Source organism: Polypterus senegalus, chromosome 1 (genome assembly GCF_016835505.1).
Source record: "Polypterus senegalus isolate Bchr_013 chromosome 1, ASM1683550v1, whole genome shotgun sequence".
Taxonomy (NCBI): Eukaryota; Metazoa; Chordata; class Cladistia; order Polypteriformes; family Polypteridae; genus Polypterus; species Polypterus senegalus.
The window spans coordinates 287,347,010-287,368,224 of record NC_053154.1 but is presented as its reverse complement, the minus strand read 5'-3'; the positions used below and the strand labels follow the sequence as shown (position 1 = coordinate 287,368,224).

The following is a 21,215-nucleotide window of genomic DNA, read 5'->3' as shown; positions in this document are numbered from 1 at the left end:
CTCATTTGATCTTTTGGGAAAACCTTGGGACCTTAGAAAGACAGAAAGAAAGGAAGAGAATGAACAAACAAACTTTTATTGTCCCCTTGGGGGAAATACTTCTGATATCCACTGCATGGAAGTCTTCTACCGTCTTGACCTTTGGCCTAAGAAAGGGTATTGCCATGTACACTTATGAGCATCCTTTTGTTCAAATGCGATGTTCGTTATGGATTGGATCTGTGATTTGCACACAAATCCAATAACAATTCACTGCTAAGGTTTAGAATCAGGCAAGTTGTTTTTTTCCATTAACACCTCTTTAATTATCTCTTATTCCTCAAGTGAGCATTGAAGTCTTCCAATAGGAGTACAGAGTAAGTAGATTGTACCCTTTCGAGTAGATGCTTATTTCATAAATGCAAAGAACAGATGGAAGTTGCACTAAGGTAACCATCTTATCGACCTGAACAAACTCCAACTTTTTGGCATGCTGTGAATATCCTAACATCACCCAGAAGCTGTCTATTGAGGCAGTTTCAGATTAGGTGAAACATCATTTTTGATCTAAAAGCCTGGTTCCAGAGCTAGTATGTTTCAGCCTCAAGCATGTGTGCCAACTCTTTCCCTGCCAGGGAAGTTACTTTCCATTTCACAGAAGCCAATTTCCATTGCTAATGTCTAGTATACTGGGATCCATTCCATTCTTGCACTTCAACTCTTAATATTCACTCTTGGGGTAGTTAAACCATACGGCAGCTCCCCTAAAATTTTTTGGATTGAGCCAGACTGGACTATGTGAAACCCATCAGAACCACCAGGTACTTGCTTTTGAACATCATTCCAAATGGGGGAACCTAGTATTCCGTTACGAGTAAGGTTCTCTTTGATTTAGTTTAGACTGTTTTGAAGGTCATTAATATGTTGTTCTTTGTCTGCTCCCAGTTTGAGACTTAAAACTGAGGTCCTGGCTCTCTGTGGTCATAAATGATCCCTTGACATCCTTTCTAAAGAGTAGAGTGTATCCTGATGTCCTGGCTAAACTACCTACAATAGCCTTGTCATTCTGGCCCCCTGATTATTTACTGTCTCTAATTCACTTTACTGTTTTTCACAGCTTCATCACTTAATATCTAATGTGTACCAAGTGTACTGGCACAAAATGGCTGTTGTTGCATCATCCAGGTGGAGTCCCATTCACTTAATTCTTCTAAAAAACATGAAATCTAGCTTTGCAAGTCCCTTAAAGTCCTTTGTTTACCACATAGTGTCTATGGTTCTTTGTATGAAGAAAAACTTACTAATGTTTGTGCGAAATTTACCCTTAACAAGTTTCCAACTGTGCCCCAGTGTTCTTGATGAACTCATTTTAAAATAACAGTCTTAATCCCTTAATAATTTTAAACACTTCAATCATGTCTCCTCTTAATCTTCTTTTGCTTAAACTGAAAAAGCTCAGCTCTTTTAATTTTTCTTCATAAGTCATCCCCTGTCGCTCTGGAATCAACCTAGCCACTCGTCTCTGGACTTTTCTAGCGCTACTATGTCCTTTTTGTACCCTGGAGACCAAAACTGTACACAGTACTCCAGATGAGACCTCACCAGTGCATTATAAAGCTTGAGCATTACCTCCCTGGACCTTACTCTACACATCTTACTATATGACCTAACATTCTGTAAGTCTTCTTACTGGCTTCTGAACACTGTCTGGAAGTTGATAGTGTTGAGTCCGCTATGACTCCTAAATCCTTTTCATATGGTGTACTTTCGATTTTCAGACCTGCTATTTTGTATTCAAACCTGACATTTTTACTTCCAATGTGGAATATTTAAAATTTACTGACCTTAAATTTCATCTGCCTCAAATCAACCCAAGCCTGTATGCTGCACAAGTCCCTCTGCAATGATTCAACAGATTTCAAATTATATGCCAATCCTCCTATCTTGGTATTATCTGCAGATTTAACCAGCTTGTTACTTATACTTATATTACTTACTAGCTGTCCCCTGCAGCTCCACCTGTATATAAGTGAAATAGGAGAAACTTTAAATAAATTTTTTTTTTTTTTTTTATTGATTTTTACTAATTTGTATTGAGAAGAATTTATATTGATAGCTTTCATATCCGAGGGCCTCTTGACATACAACATTTTTGGTTTTGCTTTAGGGGTGAGAATGAAGCTGTGATCTAATTGCCAAAAATGTAAAAGTTGACAAGGTGTTTCTGGCCATGCGGAAGGTAGGTACACCTCAATGTCAAACGTTGTCACTGTATCTGATCATGTTCAGCTCTGACGGGAGAGCGTCCCCTGCGTGGGGAGAAGAGCACGTGGCTGTGATATCTCTGCCAGTGATCAGCCACCCTCTAAAACACACATTGCTTTGATCCCTCTCTCACAAAAATGTCAAATGTTACTCTTTAACAATCTCTAGATGATAATGTCTGCTGAACACACAGGTATCACAAAGTAAGCAGAGGCAAGGTACCCTCCAACACGTGGAAGAGGTAGAGTGACTCAAACAGAGGCTGGCGCGTAAGTGAGGTGGGCCCCACCTGGCACCCTAATCCTGAGGTCCCGCCTCCTCCTTTCCTCTGCCTGCAGCCTGTCTCTCAGATTCATGTGCATAAATTGGTACTGCAACCAAACTATAATACTAATAATATATATAATATATATATATATATAGAGAGAGAGAGAGAGAGAGAGAGAGAGAGAGAGAGAGAGAGAGAGAGAGAGAGAGAGAGAGAGAGAGAGAGAGAGAGAGAGAGAGAGAGAGAGAGAGAGAGAGAGAGAGAGAGATTGTGCACTGGCCCCTGTTGATCACCACTTTTCACATCAGCCAATTTTGATAAGGTTCTGCACACCAACCCTCTGCTTCCTCTGTCTGAGCCAATTTTACACTCATCTACAAACATCACCCTGAACTCCCACTTCCTTTAGTTTGATGCCTAACCTCTCATGTGGCACCTTATTAAATGCTTCTGAACGTAAAGATAAATACTATCATATGCTCCACTTTGATCTTACCCATTTGTCACTTCCTCATAAAATTCCAGCATGTTAGTAAAACATGACCTCCCTCTTTTGAACCCATGATGACTGTTCAATTAAACTCCTGTTCTTGCCATGTGTTGCTCAATCTTATCCTTAATAATTCCTTCCATTCATTTTCCTTTGATTTACATTAAGCTTACTGGCCTGTTGTTGCTTGGACCTGCCCAGTCACCCTTTTTATATGATGAGATACCATTTGCCATTTTCCATTTCTTCGGAATTTCATCAGTGCACAGTGGCTACCTAAAAATATGCATCAAGGGTTCATAAATGTACTCGCAAACTTCCTTAAGAACTCAGGGGTGAATATTATCTTGTCCTGGAGATATATTTGATTTCAACCTGTTTAATCTAAGCAGTACTTCTCCCTCCACAATTTCTAAATCCCTCAGTACTTCTTTAGTAGTCCCATTTACTGCTGAGAGGTTTTAACACTTCCTTACTTTTGAAGAAATCAGAAAAACATGAGTTTAGAGAATCTGCTATTTCACTCTCTATATTTTTAATTCTCCTTTACTATTTCTGATGCATTTCACCTTCTCCTTGATTGTTCTTTTACTGCTAAAGTACTGAAGGAATCTCTTTGGGTCATGTTTCCCCTTGTCTGCTGTATTACTCTCTAACTGTCTTTTAGCTTGTTTAATATTCTTCTTAATGGTTTCCCTCATGTTCTCATATGCCCTATGATTCACATTGCAGTTATTAGTCTTATACACCTTATATAACTTTTCTTCCTTTGCAGCTCCTTTTTTAACTCTTTATTAACCCACTGCGGAGTTTTAAAACAAAATTCCTACTAATTCCAAATTTAGGTATGTACCTGTCCTGCTTTACATCTAAAACATTTTTAAACCTGTTCCACTGCTCCTCAAACTTAAAGCTCCACACTTAAAAGTTTATCCCAGTCTATCCTACTTGGAATTTGCCACATCTACTCAAACTTTGTTAACATACTTTGTTAAAAAACAGTCACTGATATCTTTGTAAAAGTTCTGCTCTTGTGCTCTGCTATTTGCAAAGTTATCCCACTTAATATTTGGATAGTTAAAGTTCCCCATGACTATAATGTACCAAAGTAAACTTGTTTTTTTTTTATATTACTAAAATGATGTGTGTTAAAATTACTGCCTGCATTGGTTGGTCTATGACACACTCCTAAAATAAGACCTCTTTCCCTAATGCTTTCCAGGCAAAGATGGGGCTCATTGTCCAACCGAAGAGAGCTTGCATTTAAATTCTGTTTGACATAAATGGTTCCTTACTAGCAACCAAAACACAAGTTTATAGGAGCAAAATGTAATTTTAAATGAATAAAAAACAGCAAAGATAAAACATAGGATAAAAGACCAATCTCCTGATGCATGCTTTTTGCTGTGTTGTGTAGCAACAGAAAAGAAGAAGTGGGCAGGAAGTTTAGACGAATGAAGTAGATCTTTGGAAGCTAGAGAGTTGAAGATAAATATGAAGAACACCGAATATATGAGGTTTAATGATGATCCTGATTCAGAAGTTAGCCTGCCAGGTGAGCTAATGAAAGGAGTGGTAGCACAAGATGGACAATTAGATGCAGAGATAACCCAAAGAGTGTGGTGTGGAGTGGATGAAACAATTGGAAGAAGGTATCAGGAGTATTGTGTGATTGAAGAATTAAGGCAATGATTAAAGGTACGTTTTTATGACAGTGGTAAGACCAGCAATTATGTATGGAGCTGAGACATGGGCAGTAAAGGGAGTGCAGGAAAAGAAGTTAGAAGTGGCAGAAAGGTGAATGTTGAGATAAATGTGTGGAGTTACCAAAAAGGACAGAATAAGAATTGAGACCATCTGAAGTACAACAAAAGAAAGACATACATACATACATACATACAGTACCTTAATCATCCCCTCAGGGCAATTCATGTCTCCAGTACCTCACAATGGTAGAAAAAGTACGAAGAGTAGGTTGAAGTGGTACGGGCATGTGATGAGGTCAGACAGTGTAGGCAAAAGAGTGATGGGAATGGAAGTACAGGGGAAGAGAAAATGAGAGAGGCCAACGTGGAGATGGATGGATAAAGTAAAGTAAGATCTGAAGAAAAAGGGCTTGACTGATGAGGAGGTATAGGACCGAGTTGTTTGGAGGGTGGAAGAACAAGAACATTGATCCCAAATAGAAGTGGGAAAAGATGAATAAGAAGACGTGTTTTGTATCTTCTATGAATCTGATAAACCTGCCTAATACACCATACTATCCTTGAAGAATGAACCTGCAGGGGTCAGGTGTTTACCTTGTTAAACTTTTGGTATCGCATCTGTGAGCACAAGGTGTCTTCTGACTAGTACAGTGAAAATTTGGTAATGGCTCGTGAAAGTTTTATATTCCTGCATGTGGAATCAAAAATAAAAGCAACAAATGAATCAGTAATTTTGGGTAATAAAAGTTTTCCAGTTTTTCCATTTACATCTTTTTATTTTTACACTTCCTGCTGCATTGTTCGACTTCAGAATACTCAGTTTTCCTCTGAAAATTATCTGAATTCGACAAGTACAAAATCAGCATATTTCCTGCTACCTTTGTTATAAACAAATAATATACAGTACCATTATTCTTGTTTACTTTTTTCTTTAGCTATTCAGCATTTTCCTGCATTGAAAGGTTTGAATTTTAGGTCCAACCTTAACACCAAGCACATACTGTATATATGTTAATTTGAATACATTTTAAAAAGACTTGTTAGATTAAGAATAGATATACATTATTCTCAGTTATTCTCTTACTTTTATATTTACTTATTTTTCTTGAATTCTTAACTGCTTCTAGACTATTTTAAATCTCATATGTATGTTCATGTGACATTTAAATTTATAAAATTAATTTATAATATGGAAAAATATTTAAATGTTTATATTTTCCCCACATATTTGAAAGTTGAAAATATATATGCCTAATGCAATAAAAAATAAAATTATAATATAGGAAATCTGTTTTTTTGAAGTCACTGTACTAGTCCAGTATTAAGGGGAAATTCTACTCTCAGCTGTTTCTTTTTTTGTATCTGGATAATTAGAATGCAATTTAGGGATGCTTTATAAGGTAATAACATTACTATAATAAAGAAAAGAGGTGTCTGGACTATATTTATGTGAGTAAATGGCTCATATAACTCATAATGCCCTCTGTATGACAGCATGACCTGCTTCTTGATAGTACATCAAAAGCAATTTTGCATTACAGTACCCAAACCCCCCACACCATGTGATTTTAAACGCATCTGAAAATTTCTGAAACAGACTAATGCTTATGTTGTTCTTGCCAAAGTGGCCAGCACACATACTCACTATTTTATTAGAGTCTGAGCTGATTTACAAGGGTTGAGTATGTATAGTGGGATTGTGTTTAGTATATTGTTGTGGAGGAGGGGTCATGGTAGTTCTACTTGCGTTATCATCCAGCAAAACTGCTTAAATAATTACGTCTACATGTTCAAGATATGGTCAATTGAAAATGAATCTTTTTCAAAACATACAATAATATTTTAACCTGCTGACAGAAAAGAAAGTGCTGAACTTGCTGTAAAATATTGTATATTTTATGTGCTGCTGTTAGTTTGTATAATAAAAATGCCAGACTCAAAGACAAAGTGATACTTTTGTTAGTATTTCATTGCTTTATTGTCTATGTCTGCTGAGAAATACTGAAATACTTTATATGTGACTTGCAGGGTTGGTGTCTTAGTGCACAAAATTCTAGATTAAACTAATTTCACACTCCAAGGCTAATGATTTTTTTAATTTAAATATAAGCAATATTACAATTTTTATATAACTGAAAATGCATATATTTATATGAAAATCAATTCTACTGACTTTCTTACCGGTGTTCTTAGTGGTTCATTGAGCAGCTGTAGAGATTTGTAACCCAAATTTAACTTTTTGATTTGATATGCATCTCCTAATACATGTTAATGTCAGCCCACTCCATAGTTTCATTTTTCTTAAGGGTGGTTGTTGTGGTTTCTGTAAATTGGTTGTAAAATGCCTGTAAAAGTATGAATTCCTTTGTAGCTTTTCGCTTTTTCTTGTTATACAACATTGAATCACAGTGGGTTTAATTTGTCTTTTTTGACACTGATCAACAGAAAAATACTCTGTAATGTCAAAGTGAAAGCATATCTGTGCAAAATATTCATTATAAATATAAAGGAAAAAATAATTGACCACATCAGTATTCACCTCATTTAAATCATAGTAGAGGCACCTTTCCCTTAAGTCTGTTTGCACATGTCTTTATCAGCTTTGCTAGTGTGGACACTACAGTTCAGCCTCCAAAAGCCCCCCCCCAAAAAAAAATGTATTTATTTGGGCAAAACATCTTAAGCTCTTTCAGGTTCTATGGCGATTGTGAGTGAACAGCCTAAATCAAGTCCAGTCACAAATTCTCAATTGCATTGAGATCTGGACATTTAAGCTTTTCTTGTGTGGCTTTCTTTGGTTTTATACTTGGGGTCGTTTTCTTGCCAATTAAGCATATCTTCTCCCATGGCATAGGGGATTGCAGATTGCATCAGCTTCTCTCCAAGATTCATTTTACCCTTTACCCTCACAAGCCTTCCAGGTCCTGCTGCATTTTTACATCTCCACAACATGATGCTGCCACCACAGTGCTTTACGTTTGGGATGGTGTGTTTTTGATAATGTACACTGTTTGACTTATGCCATAGATGGCGTTTTGTCTGATGGTCAGAATGCACAATTTTATTCTCAAAACACCACAAAACCTTTTTCTAGCTGACTTTAGAGTCTCTGTTCTGCCTCCTGGGAAACTCTAGCTGAGATGTCAGGTGTGTTTTTTGATGAATGCTGAATGACGACGCCAAACTGATTCAGAAACAAGAGCAAGCGAGAGAGAGAGAGAGAGAGTGCACGAGAGAGAGAGAGACCGCGAGCGAGCCCAAGCAGAAGAAGTAAACATTACAGAATTACATTTCCTCGTGTATGACGCGCACCTGAAAAATTAAATGCTAAATTAATTAATTAATTAATGCTAATTTTCGGGAAAAAATGTGCGTGTGGTACACGCGGAAATACGGTATCATTTTTTATTTATTTTCATATATTTTATTTCTATTTATGTTATTTGTTTGTTTTCTTTTATTCTATTATTGTAAAGCACTTTGGCCACAACATTCATATGTTGTTTTAAATGTGCTATATAAATAATTTCACATTGACATTAAATGCGTATCAATAGACAAAGCTGAAACAGTTGGTGGTGATGGTGCGGAGGATGAAATCATCAACTTACAATATCCCGTAGAATATCTACAATGGTTAACACCGCCTGGTCTTCCACCGGTCTAATTACTGTTGAAAGAAGTATGCATCATAATGTTATTGCGTGATTTATGTTTAAATGATGGGCTATGCAATAGGACAAGATTAGTTGTATTCAAAATTGGTCAAACAATTCTGACGTAAAGTTTTAACAGGTGACAAGAAAGGTAATGTAGTACATCTTCCGTGGATAACAGACACCAAAGGAGATCTTGATATGCTATTCATATTAAAACGTTTACAGTTTCCTGTTAAAATAGCTTTTGCTATGACAATTAACAAATCACAGGGACAAACATTCGAAAAAGCCGGTTTATTAATTGGGGAGAAAGAAACAATATTCACTTATGGGCAGTTATATTTTGCATTGTCACGATGTAAGTCCAAAATGAAACTGAATCAAAATTCGATATAATATTGATGAAAAGTTAATTTAAAAAATTGTGTTTACTGAAGTGTTACAGTAAAAGTGTAAGTTGAAAAAGTATTTGCGTGTTAATTTTAAAGCGAAGCAGAACAAAAACGTATAATGCAACAAATACCTCTAACGCATCATGAAACATAATTTTCTTTCAGTTTATTACCATAATGGAAGGAAAGAGGGAGGCTGCTTCCCACGGCCATGCATTCCCCACTGTACACAGGGTGGCATCAGTCCTTCAATGGAACTTCTATTTGTAACCCCATAGGGCATTTTGGGAGCTGTAGTTCTGAGAGGCAACTCTGTTGGGGTACTTAGGTGCTGTCAAGGGAAGCTGCAGGGGAGTGGTGTCCCCAGGAGTACTCCCGGGTCTGTCATAAAAGTTGGCACCTCATCTTCACTGCTGGGTCAGAGTCAAGAGGCAAAATATGATATATGTGGAAGAGCAGTCAAAGGAGCTGGTAGGTGACTGTGCATATTTATTGTGCTGGACTGACTGAACCTTGTTAAGAAATTATTATATATTAAGCTACCTTTTATTTTACCTGAAATTGTGGTTGCTGTGAGGCAGTGCCTCTCTCCCAGGTGGTCACTGTATGTACTTTATATTATGTAAAGGAATATTTCTTTTTTAAATGCACAGATTTTTCTTTCCAGCACAATCTGTTGTTTTATGTATGACTCATTTGTGGTATTGGTAGTCTACTGATAGATTTTTGGCATTGTGCATGCTTTACATTTTGAATTAAAGAACCACCTTGACTACCTGTCAGGGCACAAACTTTGAGCACTGTACTCCATGCAAACCCTTGTGTTAGTTTAACTTAACTGCAGTATATTTGTGTTTTAGGTACAAGGTTTTCACTCACTCTTATCATTGCTGTTACTTTATTAGTTAAAATGAATCTTGAATAAAACAAGCCGTTTTTTTTTAAAGGGGTAAAATGATAGCCCACATTTATAAATTCCTTCTAGATGAATGTTTTTAAAGTCGGTTGTATTTTTTTGAAGTACTAAGTTCAAAATGAAAAAAAAAAACATTTTAATGGGGTTGTTCGCCCCACAACACTGAGGCATTAAAATGTTTTTCATCAAACATGGAGCTATTCACATTTAAAACTACACAACAATACAATACCTAAAGGAAGGTTCTAAAGTTAACTTTATTTTAAACCTTGTGTATTATAGTATTTAAACACAGTTCTCTTTAATATGGACAAGTGAAGAAATTTCAGATTTATGCTGCTAAGTTTTTTTTTTTTTTCCAGCACTAGGCAGTACATATTAGATTTGATTTGTGATGAGTGCACCCGGTTACTTTAGATTCCTACTTCTTTGAATTATCTTGGCAGTATTCTCTATGTCCTCTATTCCCACCAGGTTTGTGTCATGTGCAAATATATCAAGATTGCCTTCTACATCTCTAAGAATCAGAAGCCCATATTCAAATTTTCTTTCAAGTAACAAACAAAATAAATATGTAAAAGTTACTTTCAAACTATTGTGGAACACTTTAACTATACATATTTATTAGATGCAACCCAAAAATGTACTGTATTGCAGTACCCCAGTGCTTTTATCTTTAAACATAAATTAAGTTTTATATATAATTTCATTGCCTATTATAGGTAGGGAATAATAAACAAAATGGTGCATCAGCCATGTCTTTCTTTATTCTGAGCTGATTTCCCTCCAACATCTGTTATTTTGCAATATTTTTATTAATGTCTTTTGTTTAATTTTGCCTCCTACTTCCCTGATGTCATTTCTCCTTCTTCTTGTTTAGAATTGCCCTCCTTCACATTTTTGCTTCCAAAAGGTTATATATACTTCTCTGAAAAGTTTACTTGCATGTACAGATGCCTAATATATTGTACATAATTCTCAAAGCTGTATGTTTTATTTTTAGATAATCAGTTGCCTTTTTGTGTTTTATCATTCTTTAATTTTCATTGCAATTTTGATGTTGCACTAATGTGTTTGATCCTGCAAATTTGCTGGTATGTTTCCCACTATACAGATCTTGCATGCCCCTACTGACACCTGGACGACTCTCAGTTAACCCAGTTCTTTTCATATTTGGTTAAAATTGTTTGTTTACATTTTTGGGAATAACCTAACACATTCTTGTCATATGATTACACTCCATTGTTTGCTTAAAAGCATGCTTCTAGTTTTGTATTAAGGAGGTTAGGTAATTTTAACCTTTAAAATCTTAAGCTGCAGTTTGATGTGCACCGTACTATGAAATTTAATAAGAGTTACTGTGTTTTATTATGTAGATTAGTATCAGTGTGCATTCTTTCCAAATTCTTCTAAAAAGAAAAATCAACTTTGGTACGTATATCATTTAAAACAAGTCAACAATGTTTCATTTCACACAAAGAGTGGAAAAAGTTAGGTTTTTTCTGTCTGCCATCTTAATAAAAAATTACATATAAGTAATGTATTTGTACAGAGAGAAAATGTACTTTAGACTGGTGTAGCATTACTTGTATAAAACAAATTTAATATATGATTATTTTCATCTGATTTACAGTTGTACATCTAACTCTAAGTTGGTAAATGAATTAAGCTTCAGTAAATTACAGAAAGCTATTAAAGAAATTGTGTCATAAAATAAGCTCAAGATTAACATCATGCACACAATGTTAAAAATCTAAAATAAAAAAACAAACATTGATGAAATACAATAATGCAGTATTTCAGTTAACTTCTAAATTCATTATCTGGATTCATCTCAGTTAATGTCTGAATTTATTATTCAGTGTAGTTCTTATATAGCAAAATTTTATTTTTTATGCCTAGAACTCTTTTACCCATTTCATTTCAGTTTTTATCATAATGAAATACATGTGTATTGAATTACAGAGCTATTCATAACAACATATTGTGAATAAGGAGGATCACAATATAGCCGGGACAACTGCAGTTATTTAACAGTGTACTTTTAGAATTTGTTGTCTCAGATGATTTTGAACTTTGCAGTTGAAATTTGACCTTTTCACACAAGTTTTTAGTGTTACTGTAGGCTTTGCCAGTAGATGGTGATAGTGTTTAAGGCATTCATGTGCTTTACTAAACAGAAGTGCTATATAAATTGCACTGTACTTTAGAGGTAGCTCTGGAAATTTAGATTTGCTTGTTTTGTAAAGGCATTACACCATGGGAAATATTTTATTTTATTTTTATCCATAGTATTATTTTCTTTATTGTTGTTAGTTTTTAAGAATACTGTTTATATTATCCCAATTCAAAGCACAGTACTACCACCTAAAGAAACACAGGCCAGATTGCCTGGACTCAAAGTTATCAGCTGATTCAGAGTAAAATGAATTTAGATGAATATAGACAACCATGGTATGAAATATCAACATTTATACAAAGTATCACAATTTCTATGAAAATGAGAATCATATTATTTTGTACATACAACATTAAATACTTGTTTAAAAGGAAGCGTTTAATTTACAGGTCATGCTGATGTTGCTTGTCAAAATAAAAGATGGTAAATATGAGACTTTAATGTATGATAGATTTTCGGGGTGTATGTAAGAACAATGTAACTTAATATACAACATAGTATAATAGTTTACATTTCATCTAAATATATTCTGTTAGAATATGGGAGTTCTATAATTTCTGCTTTATAATGAAAAATATAAATAACAGCTAAAAATAATTTTCTGAAGAACATAAATGCTATATTGACATATTTTACTGGAATTTTAACAATTATGATATGAGTACTTTTTAGACAGTTATGTAGGAAAAAGCTGTTATTTATTGCAACTAATCAAATACCTTATGGATTGTGTACTTTTTCTTAATTATTATAGTTGGCTGTTATTTTATTGTTATATACCCAGAAATGTACAGCTATTGATAATGAGTATCTTTGTGCGGTACAAACTATCGTAGTTAAATGTGTACATGTTGAAACCCTTGAATCTATGCTCGGTGCCCAGCCCGAAGGAGGTGCGATTGTTAGTTTTGGACTCCCAGAGGTTTCTCAGCTCTAAAACAGCTGGAGGGTTTTTTGCTCTTCTTAGTTCTTGCTCAATCTCTGCTGCCACTAATGGATCAGAAATAATGAGGTCAAATGTGGGTGAGCCTCATGGGCCAAATAGTCTTTTTCACCTTTGTCTTTTTAACTAAAAAATGAACATGTGTCTTAATACTGTTATTTTTAAAAGCAGTTTAAAAGGTGTTTGATATTTCTTTCTTTTCATACTGTACATCTGATATTGCTTAATGTGCTGTCATTTTGGGGCTACTAATTTAAGCACTGTGTTTTTATGGAAATAGCAAATGCTTAGTTTCTTAAAGCTATTTTTTAACACAAAATAGATTTTTGTTGTATTGTCCTGTGAGATATATACTGTTATTGTAGACATGCTGGATATTATATGAATGTTTAATATATACCTTGAACTTTTTAAACTTTTTTAAACTTGGTACAGTGAATAGTTGCCTTAATCCTTCCTATCATGCATTGTCACAAACTGTATGCATTCTAATTCTTAGAAATTATTCATTCATCTGGGGGGAAAGCATATATGGTATTCATTTATTAGTGATATGTAAGATTGAGATGTATCAGTTTGCAATGTTAATTCTGCAGTGATTTATTTGCAAAGTGTTTTACTGTAGTTTCTTAAAGAAAATAGTAAATTGTGCTTGATCTGTCTGTCTGTCTATTTATCTGTAATATTTTAAATTAAAACACCAGTGTCGAGTGTTTATAAACATGCTGTAGCAAATTCCAAGACATTTTTTATATAAAGGTAGTTTTGTGAAATAGTTATAATTGTAATATTGAAAAAAATTATGGTCATAGGTTGATTGCTAATTGCGGAGACATGCAAACAGTACAAATCAACATTGTGTTAAAACCAAATTTGGTTATAATTATAAGATTCAGTAATTTTTGTGTTATTTTAGTGGTTGGCATTTTAATTTAGATTATAGTACAGTACATTTGACCTAGCTAACCATACACATTTAATCTTGCTGAAACAAAAAAGGGATTAAAGTTAGCTTTCTTGACAAAATGATAAATATTTTGCTCCGCAAGCTGCATATAACTGGTCCATTTTTCAAAAGTTAAACACAAACTGAAAATGGCATGAGGCACCAGTAGACAGTGGTAAGTGACAAGCAAGACTAAAAAAAAGGTGACAAAAATTCTTGATTTGCAAGGCTGGTTTAAGTATAAAAATCATAAACTATTTATGAAATGCATTATGAATTTGGTAGCTTCAAACTGGAGGTGAAAGTCTGACATTTCCAGCTCTAACAATTGTGTACTAATTCACTTTTAGTGGAATTTTGTCTTGTAGCAAAGCACTGCTATCCCATACTCTTGCATCAAAAATGCAGAAAAGTAAGTTTTTAAGCGATGCAAGATGCATTTATCTGTGTTATTATTTTATTAACTAACCTTTAAGGCATATCACATGTAATTTCTTATGTTATTTCTTTATGTTTAACCAAATGTATATACACTATTGCCTGAATGACCATTTCATATTTGTACTTTCATTAAACCTCAACTTAATTTATTTATCTAAGAGAATGGGAAAAGTGAAATCCTCTCTAGTTTGCTGTCACAATAAATAGTAACAGGAAAAAAAAATCATAAAACAAAGATGAAACTAAGCCTCTGGAAGGTATAAATATTCAGTACTCGTGATGTGGGTAAACCTTTTGCAAGCTACTGTATTTTAATGCAAATTAGGCAGGCAAAACTAAAAGCAAGCCTGTTTTTATAAAGAATAAAGAGGTTACAAGGAAAAAAGCTTATGAATTTCTTTTAAGCAGCTGAACTGGAGCTTCAAAAAAAAAAAAAAAGAAAGAAAGAAAGACAAGCAAAACACAATAATCTAAAAATTGTTGGTAAAAATTTTCACCCTGCAAACAGTTAAAATCTGAAAACCATTTCTTTGAGGGTAGAGTTCACTGAACCATATGTTGGTAGCTACAGGCTAATGGCCAATTGGTCCCTTGCTCACCAGGTATCTGAATATAAGCACCCGCAGAAATCCCTCCTACATTTCCCTCTAATCTCACCTTTTCTCATGTTCTGACCGAGAGAGCCCAACTTTACTCCCTACTGCATGCCAAAAGATGCTGGTCTGATCTGACTAGGACCTTTTTCTGGTTTTTCTTATGCTTCATCCCACCGGCTCTTTCTATTGATTTTCACATGCACGGCTGTTTTGTTTCATAGCAGAGAGCTGTATTGAATCAGCTATGAATTAATGTCAAGCAAAAGAACTTTGATTTTTTATTACACCTCTTAAGTACCTCTGTATTCTAATATTAGGTTTAATCGGCTATATGCCTTGAGAAAGAAAAAAACTACACTGAACGATATTTTAAATAATATACATCATATGGTGTAAAACCTAATCCCATATTATTAACATCACAAGGAAAAGTACTTTACTTGAATCATCCAGATAATCAGCAATATATAGATTTAGTAGTAAAAACAATGGGATCATAGTTATAACCTCAAAGACTTTTAATTAGAATTTGAAATATAAAATATGCAAACACTGTGAGACCAGTGGGTTTGCATTGCTGTAATATATACTCTGATAAAATATTTCTTGTTTTCACATTTTTATTTATATTTTATCTTTTGGATAGGATTCCTTACTTATTTCAATTATATTTTTGACTCCTTTTCTAAATAAATGTCAGATTTTCTCATGGAGAATTTGGATGCTGATTTGCATAAAGTATCAACCATTTCAATTTGAAAATATATTAACAATAGCACCTTTGAAAATGTTTAAAAAATTGACACATGCCTTTTAATCTAATATGTACATTAAACCAGGCATTTAAGTATATGCATTGAAAAATGGGCAAAGAGACTTCTGTTTATGGAAAATTATGTCTATTATTTATTATAAATTAGCATGAATTGTTAAAGCCAACAAGTTACCAATGTGAGTTTAAATGCATTTATCATTAAAAGAAGGGCATTTTTTTTTTATATCAATTATCGGTTTATAAACCAGTTCATCAGCTCTTGGGAAGTTTTTTTTTATTAACTAAAGTGAATTTCATTGGTTTTGGAAATAAGGCTTGGGACCTTGTGACCCCGAAGTGGATTAAGCAGGTTTGAAAGTGAATGGATGGATGAATGGGTGGAATATTGTTATAAACAAACTAATAATTAAAACACCACTGATCTGATAACTTACTTATCGGGCTATTAAGACATATTTTTCACTAATAGACACTACTGTAGTCTAAGGTGATAGCAACTGTACTATTGCTTACATTTGCCTTTATTTGATATGTATCAAACAAGAAAGAAGCACTTACTTAATTGAACAACCTCTGCCAATTTGTTTGCTTTTTTGGTGAAAAGAAGGGAAAACAAAAATAATCTCGGTGTGATATTCCTCCATGCCGTTGAGTGTTTTAGCCCCCTGCCGGGATAAAATGCATTATTAAAGAGGCAGTTCTGATACCACCGCCTGCTTAAAGGTCTTCGCTTTCTTTAATGCTGTACATTACCTCTGCCTGGATAGTCTGAAGCTACTACTATTGAGATTTGAAAATCTAGACTGTCATGTACATTGCCCATTACTTTTCTATTAGAATCTAATATTTTTGAGGATATGGTTTGGTTTTAACAATTAGCAATTAGAAAATATGATTTTCTCTGAAGACAATCACAACCTTTCAATGATTTCCATTTTTCATTTTAAAATGAAGAAGTTAACAAGAGCTAGATTTGAAAAAACTTAACAACTTTTTTAATTTGCAATACTGTGGATTGGTATTTAGAGTAAGTGACAATACATACATTTAAAATACTAATTGTTTTACTCTATTTCAGTAAAACTGATTTTTTCCCCATATTGGTTTAAAAAATGATGTATTGTATACATTAATTACCCCTAAAATATATGCATGGACATTGCTTGCAATATATATAGTACATTGTATACACATTGATGTGTATGTATAGACACATACTGGCAAACACATATCGTACATTATGGCAATTAAAATGTATATTTATAAAGTAAGACAAGGTGAAATGTGAGGTATTTCTAAATTGCCATATATTCCAAATCCTTTAACAGTATAAGATTGAATAAAGTACTACTAGCCAAAGTGATGTGCCCCTCTTTGCAAATTCTCATTTCCATTATTGAGTCTTTTTTACAGGTGTTGGATCTTTGACAAAAGATTTATGTCATTATAAGTAAGTTAGTTGTGTATAGCGCAGTGGGTGTAAATACTATAAATCAAAATTATAGTGTTATTGGAATAATATTTGTTTGTTCAGTCACATTTTTCCTTTCAGTTCATCTTATTTTTGTGTTTTAGCACTTTAAAGCTCACAGTTATTATGGATTATATCCTTAGCTGAAGCAAACCAATAATTTAAAAGCACTTAGAATGTTGCTTTTTATATCCTCCTGCCTGAAGGAGATGTCAATCTTCTGATTCAAATCAAACCCACTCTGATGCTTCTAGCATCAATTACCTGGAAGCCAACAGTTGCCGAAGTAACAAAGCTGTTCTTTAACATAGAATATGTGGGTGTTTGCCCAGCAGAAGATCATGTATTGAAAAATAATGTTTTATTTTTTATTTTTTGTTAAATCTTTCATTACCCAGTACTGTGAGAATGTCTAAGACGTGTGGGGGGGAAAGTTAAATATATACTCTATATTGTCTTGGCCATACTTACCAGCTGAGAAGGGTAAAATTGTCTGCCCACAAAAACAGCAATTATAGGCGTATTACTTTTGCAAAATTACATGCAGACTATAATCAGTCTTGACAATAGTCTGTTTTTTATGGCCAAAACTTACTCTAGATGTGTAGTTTGCTCGATAACTCAATCATTGCCAAAAATAACAATATAATGTTAACTGTAATAATCTGTAGGGCTTATCTTTAATTCGGTCAGTGTCTGCGTGATCCATTTATATCCTGTGGATATTTACTATCCTTATTGGCATTTATATGTTTCGTACAGTCTTCCATTATGAAAGATACTCATTGATTTAACATATGATTAAAATATTTATTCAATAATAGGTGTTGCCATTGTTCATTTGATTCCAGTTTTGAACTTGTTTAGTTTTAAGATATAGAAAAGTGTATAAATAAACATAATAATCAGTTTTGCTACATTTTTCATAATATTTTTAAATTGCTCGTATGTCACTGTATAATGTTACTTGTTTGTACATTTTCAGAAAATATTTTTCTTAAAGCTTTCTCTTTTATATTCCAGGGTGTTTCTAAAGTTACTACTATTATAATGGTAGAGACTCTCGTATTTTTTTTGAAAATTGAACTCATTGCAACATTGCAGTATAAAGTCAGTGAAGAAAAAAGAAAAGATTTAAAAAAAAGTTTAAAGTTACATTAACTGGTAGTGATTCTGAAATTAATGTTGTATTTCATTAGAGCAAGTAGTAGTAGTGCTATTAGTGTAAAGCTCACCATCCATTACATGGTGTCAGCTAATTATTTTCTGTTTGCTCACAAACTGGTTAGTGTAATAAAAGAATGATGACAGCAATGAAACCTATGTTCATATTGTTTGTGGAAGCCTATAATTTACTCCTCCAATTCCATCTATTTAAAATATATTAATGTACATTTTATATATTTTCATATCTTCAAAATGAACAGTTATTTCAGCTATTTTCCATTAGGGGGCTCTCATGCTTAAGATTGGCTAATTATTTGTATATATACTTCAGATTCTTTTTCTTCTTTTCCAGAAAAGGTCACGTATCGCCTACAGTGACGAAGTGCGGAATGAGCTCCTAGGGGATGATGGGAATTCCTCAGAGAGTCAGGTAGGATGCTAATCAGTCAGCCATTGTGGGTGGCTGGAGGGTGAGGAAGGTCACTGGCACATAGGACTACTCAAGCTGTTCACTAAATGCATTTGCAACAAGTCATGTGGAAGATATACTGTTTAATGCAAAGCTGATGTCTAAATGAAGTCCCAATGTTCTAAAGAGAATTGGTTCTTTCCCATAACCACACTTAGTTCATTCCCCTAATACTGAACTGCTCATTTTGAGGCAAAAAGTAATTCATTTCCAAGAGTTGTCAATTTATAAGAATGAAATGTTATTCTTTAGTGACCTAAACATAGCTAATGCAGTTGAAGGTATACTTTGGCAGGAATGATAGATTTGCAGTATTGCTGTATAAAAAATACATCTTTATAATGTTAATTTTGCAGCCAAATAAATATGTATTATACAAATAGCTTTTTAGAGCAGACAAAATAAACCATTTTATAAAGATTGACCGAGTACACTGTTTCCTTGTCATTTTCTGTTAACTTTATACTCGTTAAGTGTTAGTCTGGAAAAATTTGTTTTAATGGAATGGCAAAAATTGCAATTCATAATGTGTGGAAATTAAGATACATTTTGAAAGTGTATGTTTGTCTGTATAAGTTTGTTGGTGTGCAAACACGTGTATTATAATTATTATGCAAATATAATTTAATTTAGTTGATTTATATGTAGGTATAATTTATATACTTGTACCCTGACCATTACCAACATAAAAGAGTTACATTTAACTTGTTTTTCTGCTAATATTCTACTTTTATTTGTTAAAAAAATTTATTATATATAATAAATTTATAATATAATATATAATATTAGTAATATATAGTAATTTATAATATATATAGTTTCCACTGTAGTTACCAATAAATGTTATTTGTAGGGTCTTCTAATAATATTTATAAACCTAAAAATAATTAAAACACAACTCATTTAAAAATGTAATGCCTATTACCTCTGTAATACCTTTATTTTGTACCTAAACAGCTGTTCCTGAAATATAGGCACTTGTATTTTCAACTAAAGCTCTTTGAATTGTAAGCTATTTCATTTTAATTATCATACTACCTTTACACTTAAACAGTTAATATGCATCCTATACATTTGTAAAACTAGAATTAAATTTTCTAGCGCTGAATTGTCTCACATAAACTTTTTTGATATTCTTCTTATTACCATTTCAATAAAAACCTTTTCACCATACATCTTACAAACATATGTATCTCAAGCTGAAATGTGTAATTGATGTGCATATTTTCCATCAAATTAGGAAAAAGGCAGTAATGCTAACATTTTTTGTGAGATATAATTTAGAAGCTTGGTTTTCTGCCAAAACCTGTCAAAAGTTTTGAAAACAGAAAAAAATAATTGTTTTTAATCAAAAGCCCAGTAATTATTATGAGTAATCTATAGACAAAAATGATAAAAAAAATACCTTAAATACTTTTTTGTTACAGATAGTACATTTTGAACATTATTTTTTTCAGAAAATGTATATCTGTATTCATATGTATGTAGAAAATCTTACTTAGTACTAGGGTACTGGGTTAGATTCCCAACCTGACCATTTTGTAAGTGTTTTTTTTTTTCCTGGTACTTCCAGTGATTCTTCTCCCACAGATTGGTAACTCTGTTTTGCTTGGGTTGCCCCGAGACACAGTATCACCTTGCTGGGGGTTGTTTCCTGCCTTATATACAATACAGTTTGGATGGGTTCTGGCTTCCTAGGACTTTAAATTTGGATGAATCAGCAGTAGTACTTTGAGAAATGGAAAAATACATAATGCATGTCATATATAAATCAATAAACATGGTCAGTATTGCTAATATACATTAAATGAGTGAATTAACAGAACAAATATACATGTGCTAGATAGAAATAACAAATTTAAACAGAGAAACATTGTACATACTTTAAAAATTTCTACCCTTGGACTTTACAGGTATGTATTTTGGTGTGAAATAATTATGAAGAAGTAAAACTCATAACCATTCCAAAATAGTAATACTTATTTATGCAAACTTTTTATCTATATACTGAGTTGATTCATTGTAATGTCTTTACAACCGTTTGTAAATGGCTTTGTTTAGGGTGTACATTTTATTTTGTTATTGTAATAAGAGCACACAGCAGTCCATGAAATTTAGATCCAATATAATATGAACACCTGCTTTCAACTTTATTCTTATAGCTCATTTATCAGGCTGGTGGTTAAACAGACAATATAAAGATAATTTCAAAGGTAAATATTTTATTCTATGGGGTTACTGTTGCATAGTGTTGATGTTTTCTTACCCTCTATCTCGTACTTGGAAAAAAATATGTACATAAATCAGAGGTATTTGGGAGCCACATGGTTAATCAATTTACTATTGGCACTGAGGAGTCAAATCAGTAGCTTGCTGTTTCTTCGTTTTTATATAGATACTGCCTTTGCTTCATTTCCAATTTAAAACTCTTGGAGATAATGTAAGACCTAGTCTTGCTGTGTATCGAGTGTACCAAACTTCATTTTTATAGAGCAGTATACGGTGATGGAAAGGAAGGTGGGTGCTAGCTGGTCAATTTAATTCCTAAAGATC

General features: G+C 33.3%; 1 protein-coding gene across 5 annotated transcripts in view; it reads left to right on the top strand.

The window, feature by feature from the left end:
* The window catches only part of vti1a (vesicle transport through interaction with t-SNAREs 1A), a 504,072-nt gene that overhangs the window by 80,914 nt on the left and 401,943 nt on the right, over nt 1-21,215 (top strand). For all 5 annotated transcript variants that reach the window (XM_039776469.1, XM_039776448.1, XM_039776459.1 and 2 more), the window contains exon 4: nt 18,546-18,623. In XM_039776469.1, the coding sequence (XP_039632403.1) occupies nt 18,546-18,623 (78 nt within the window). The remainder of the gene's footprint in view (nt 1-18,545; nt 18,624-21,215) is intronic.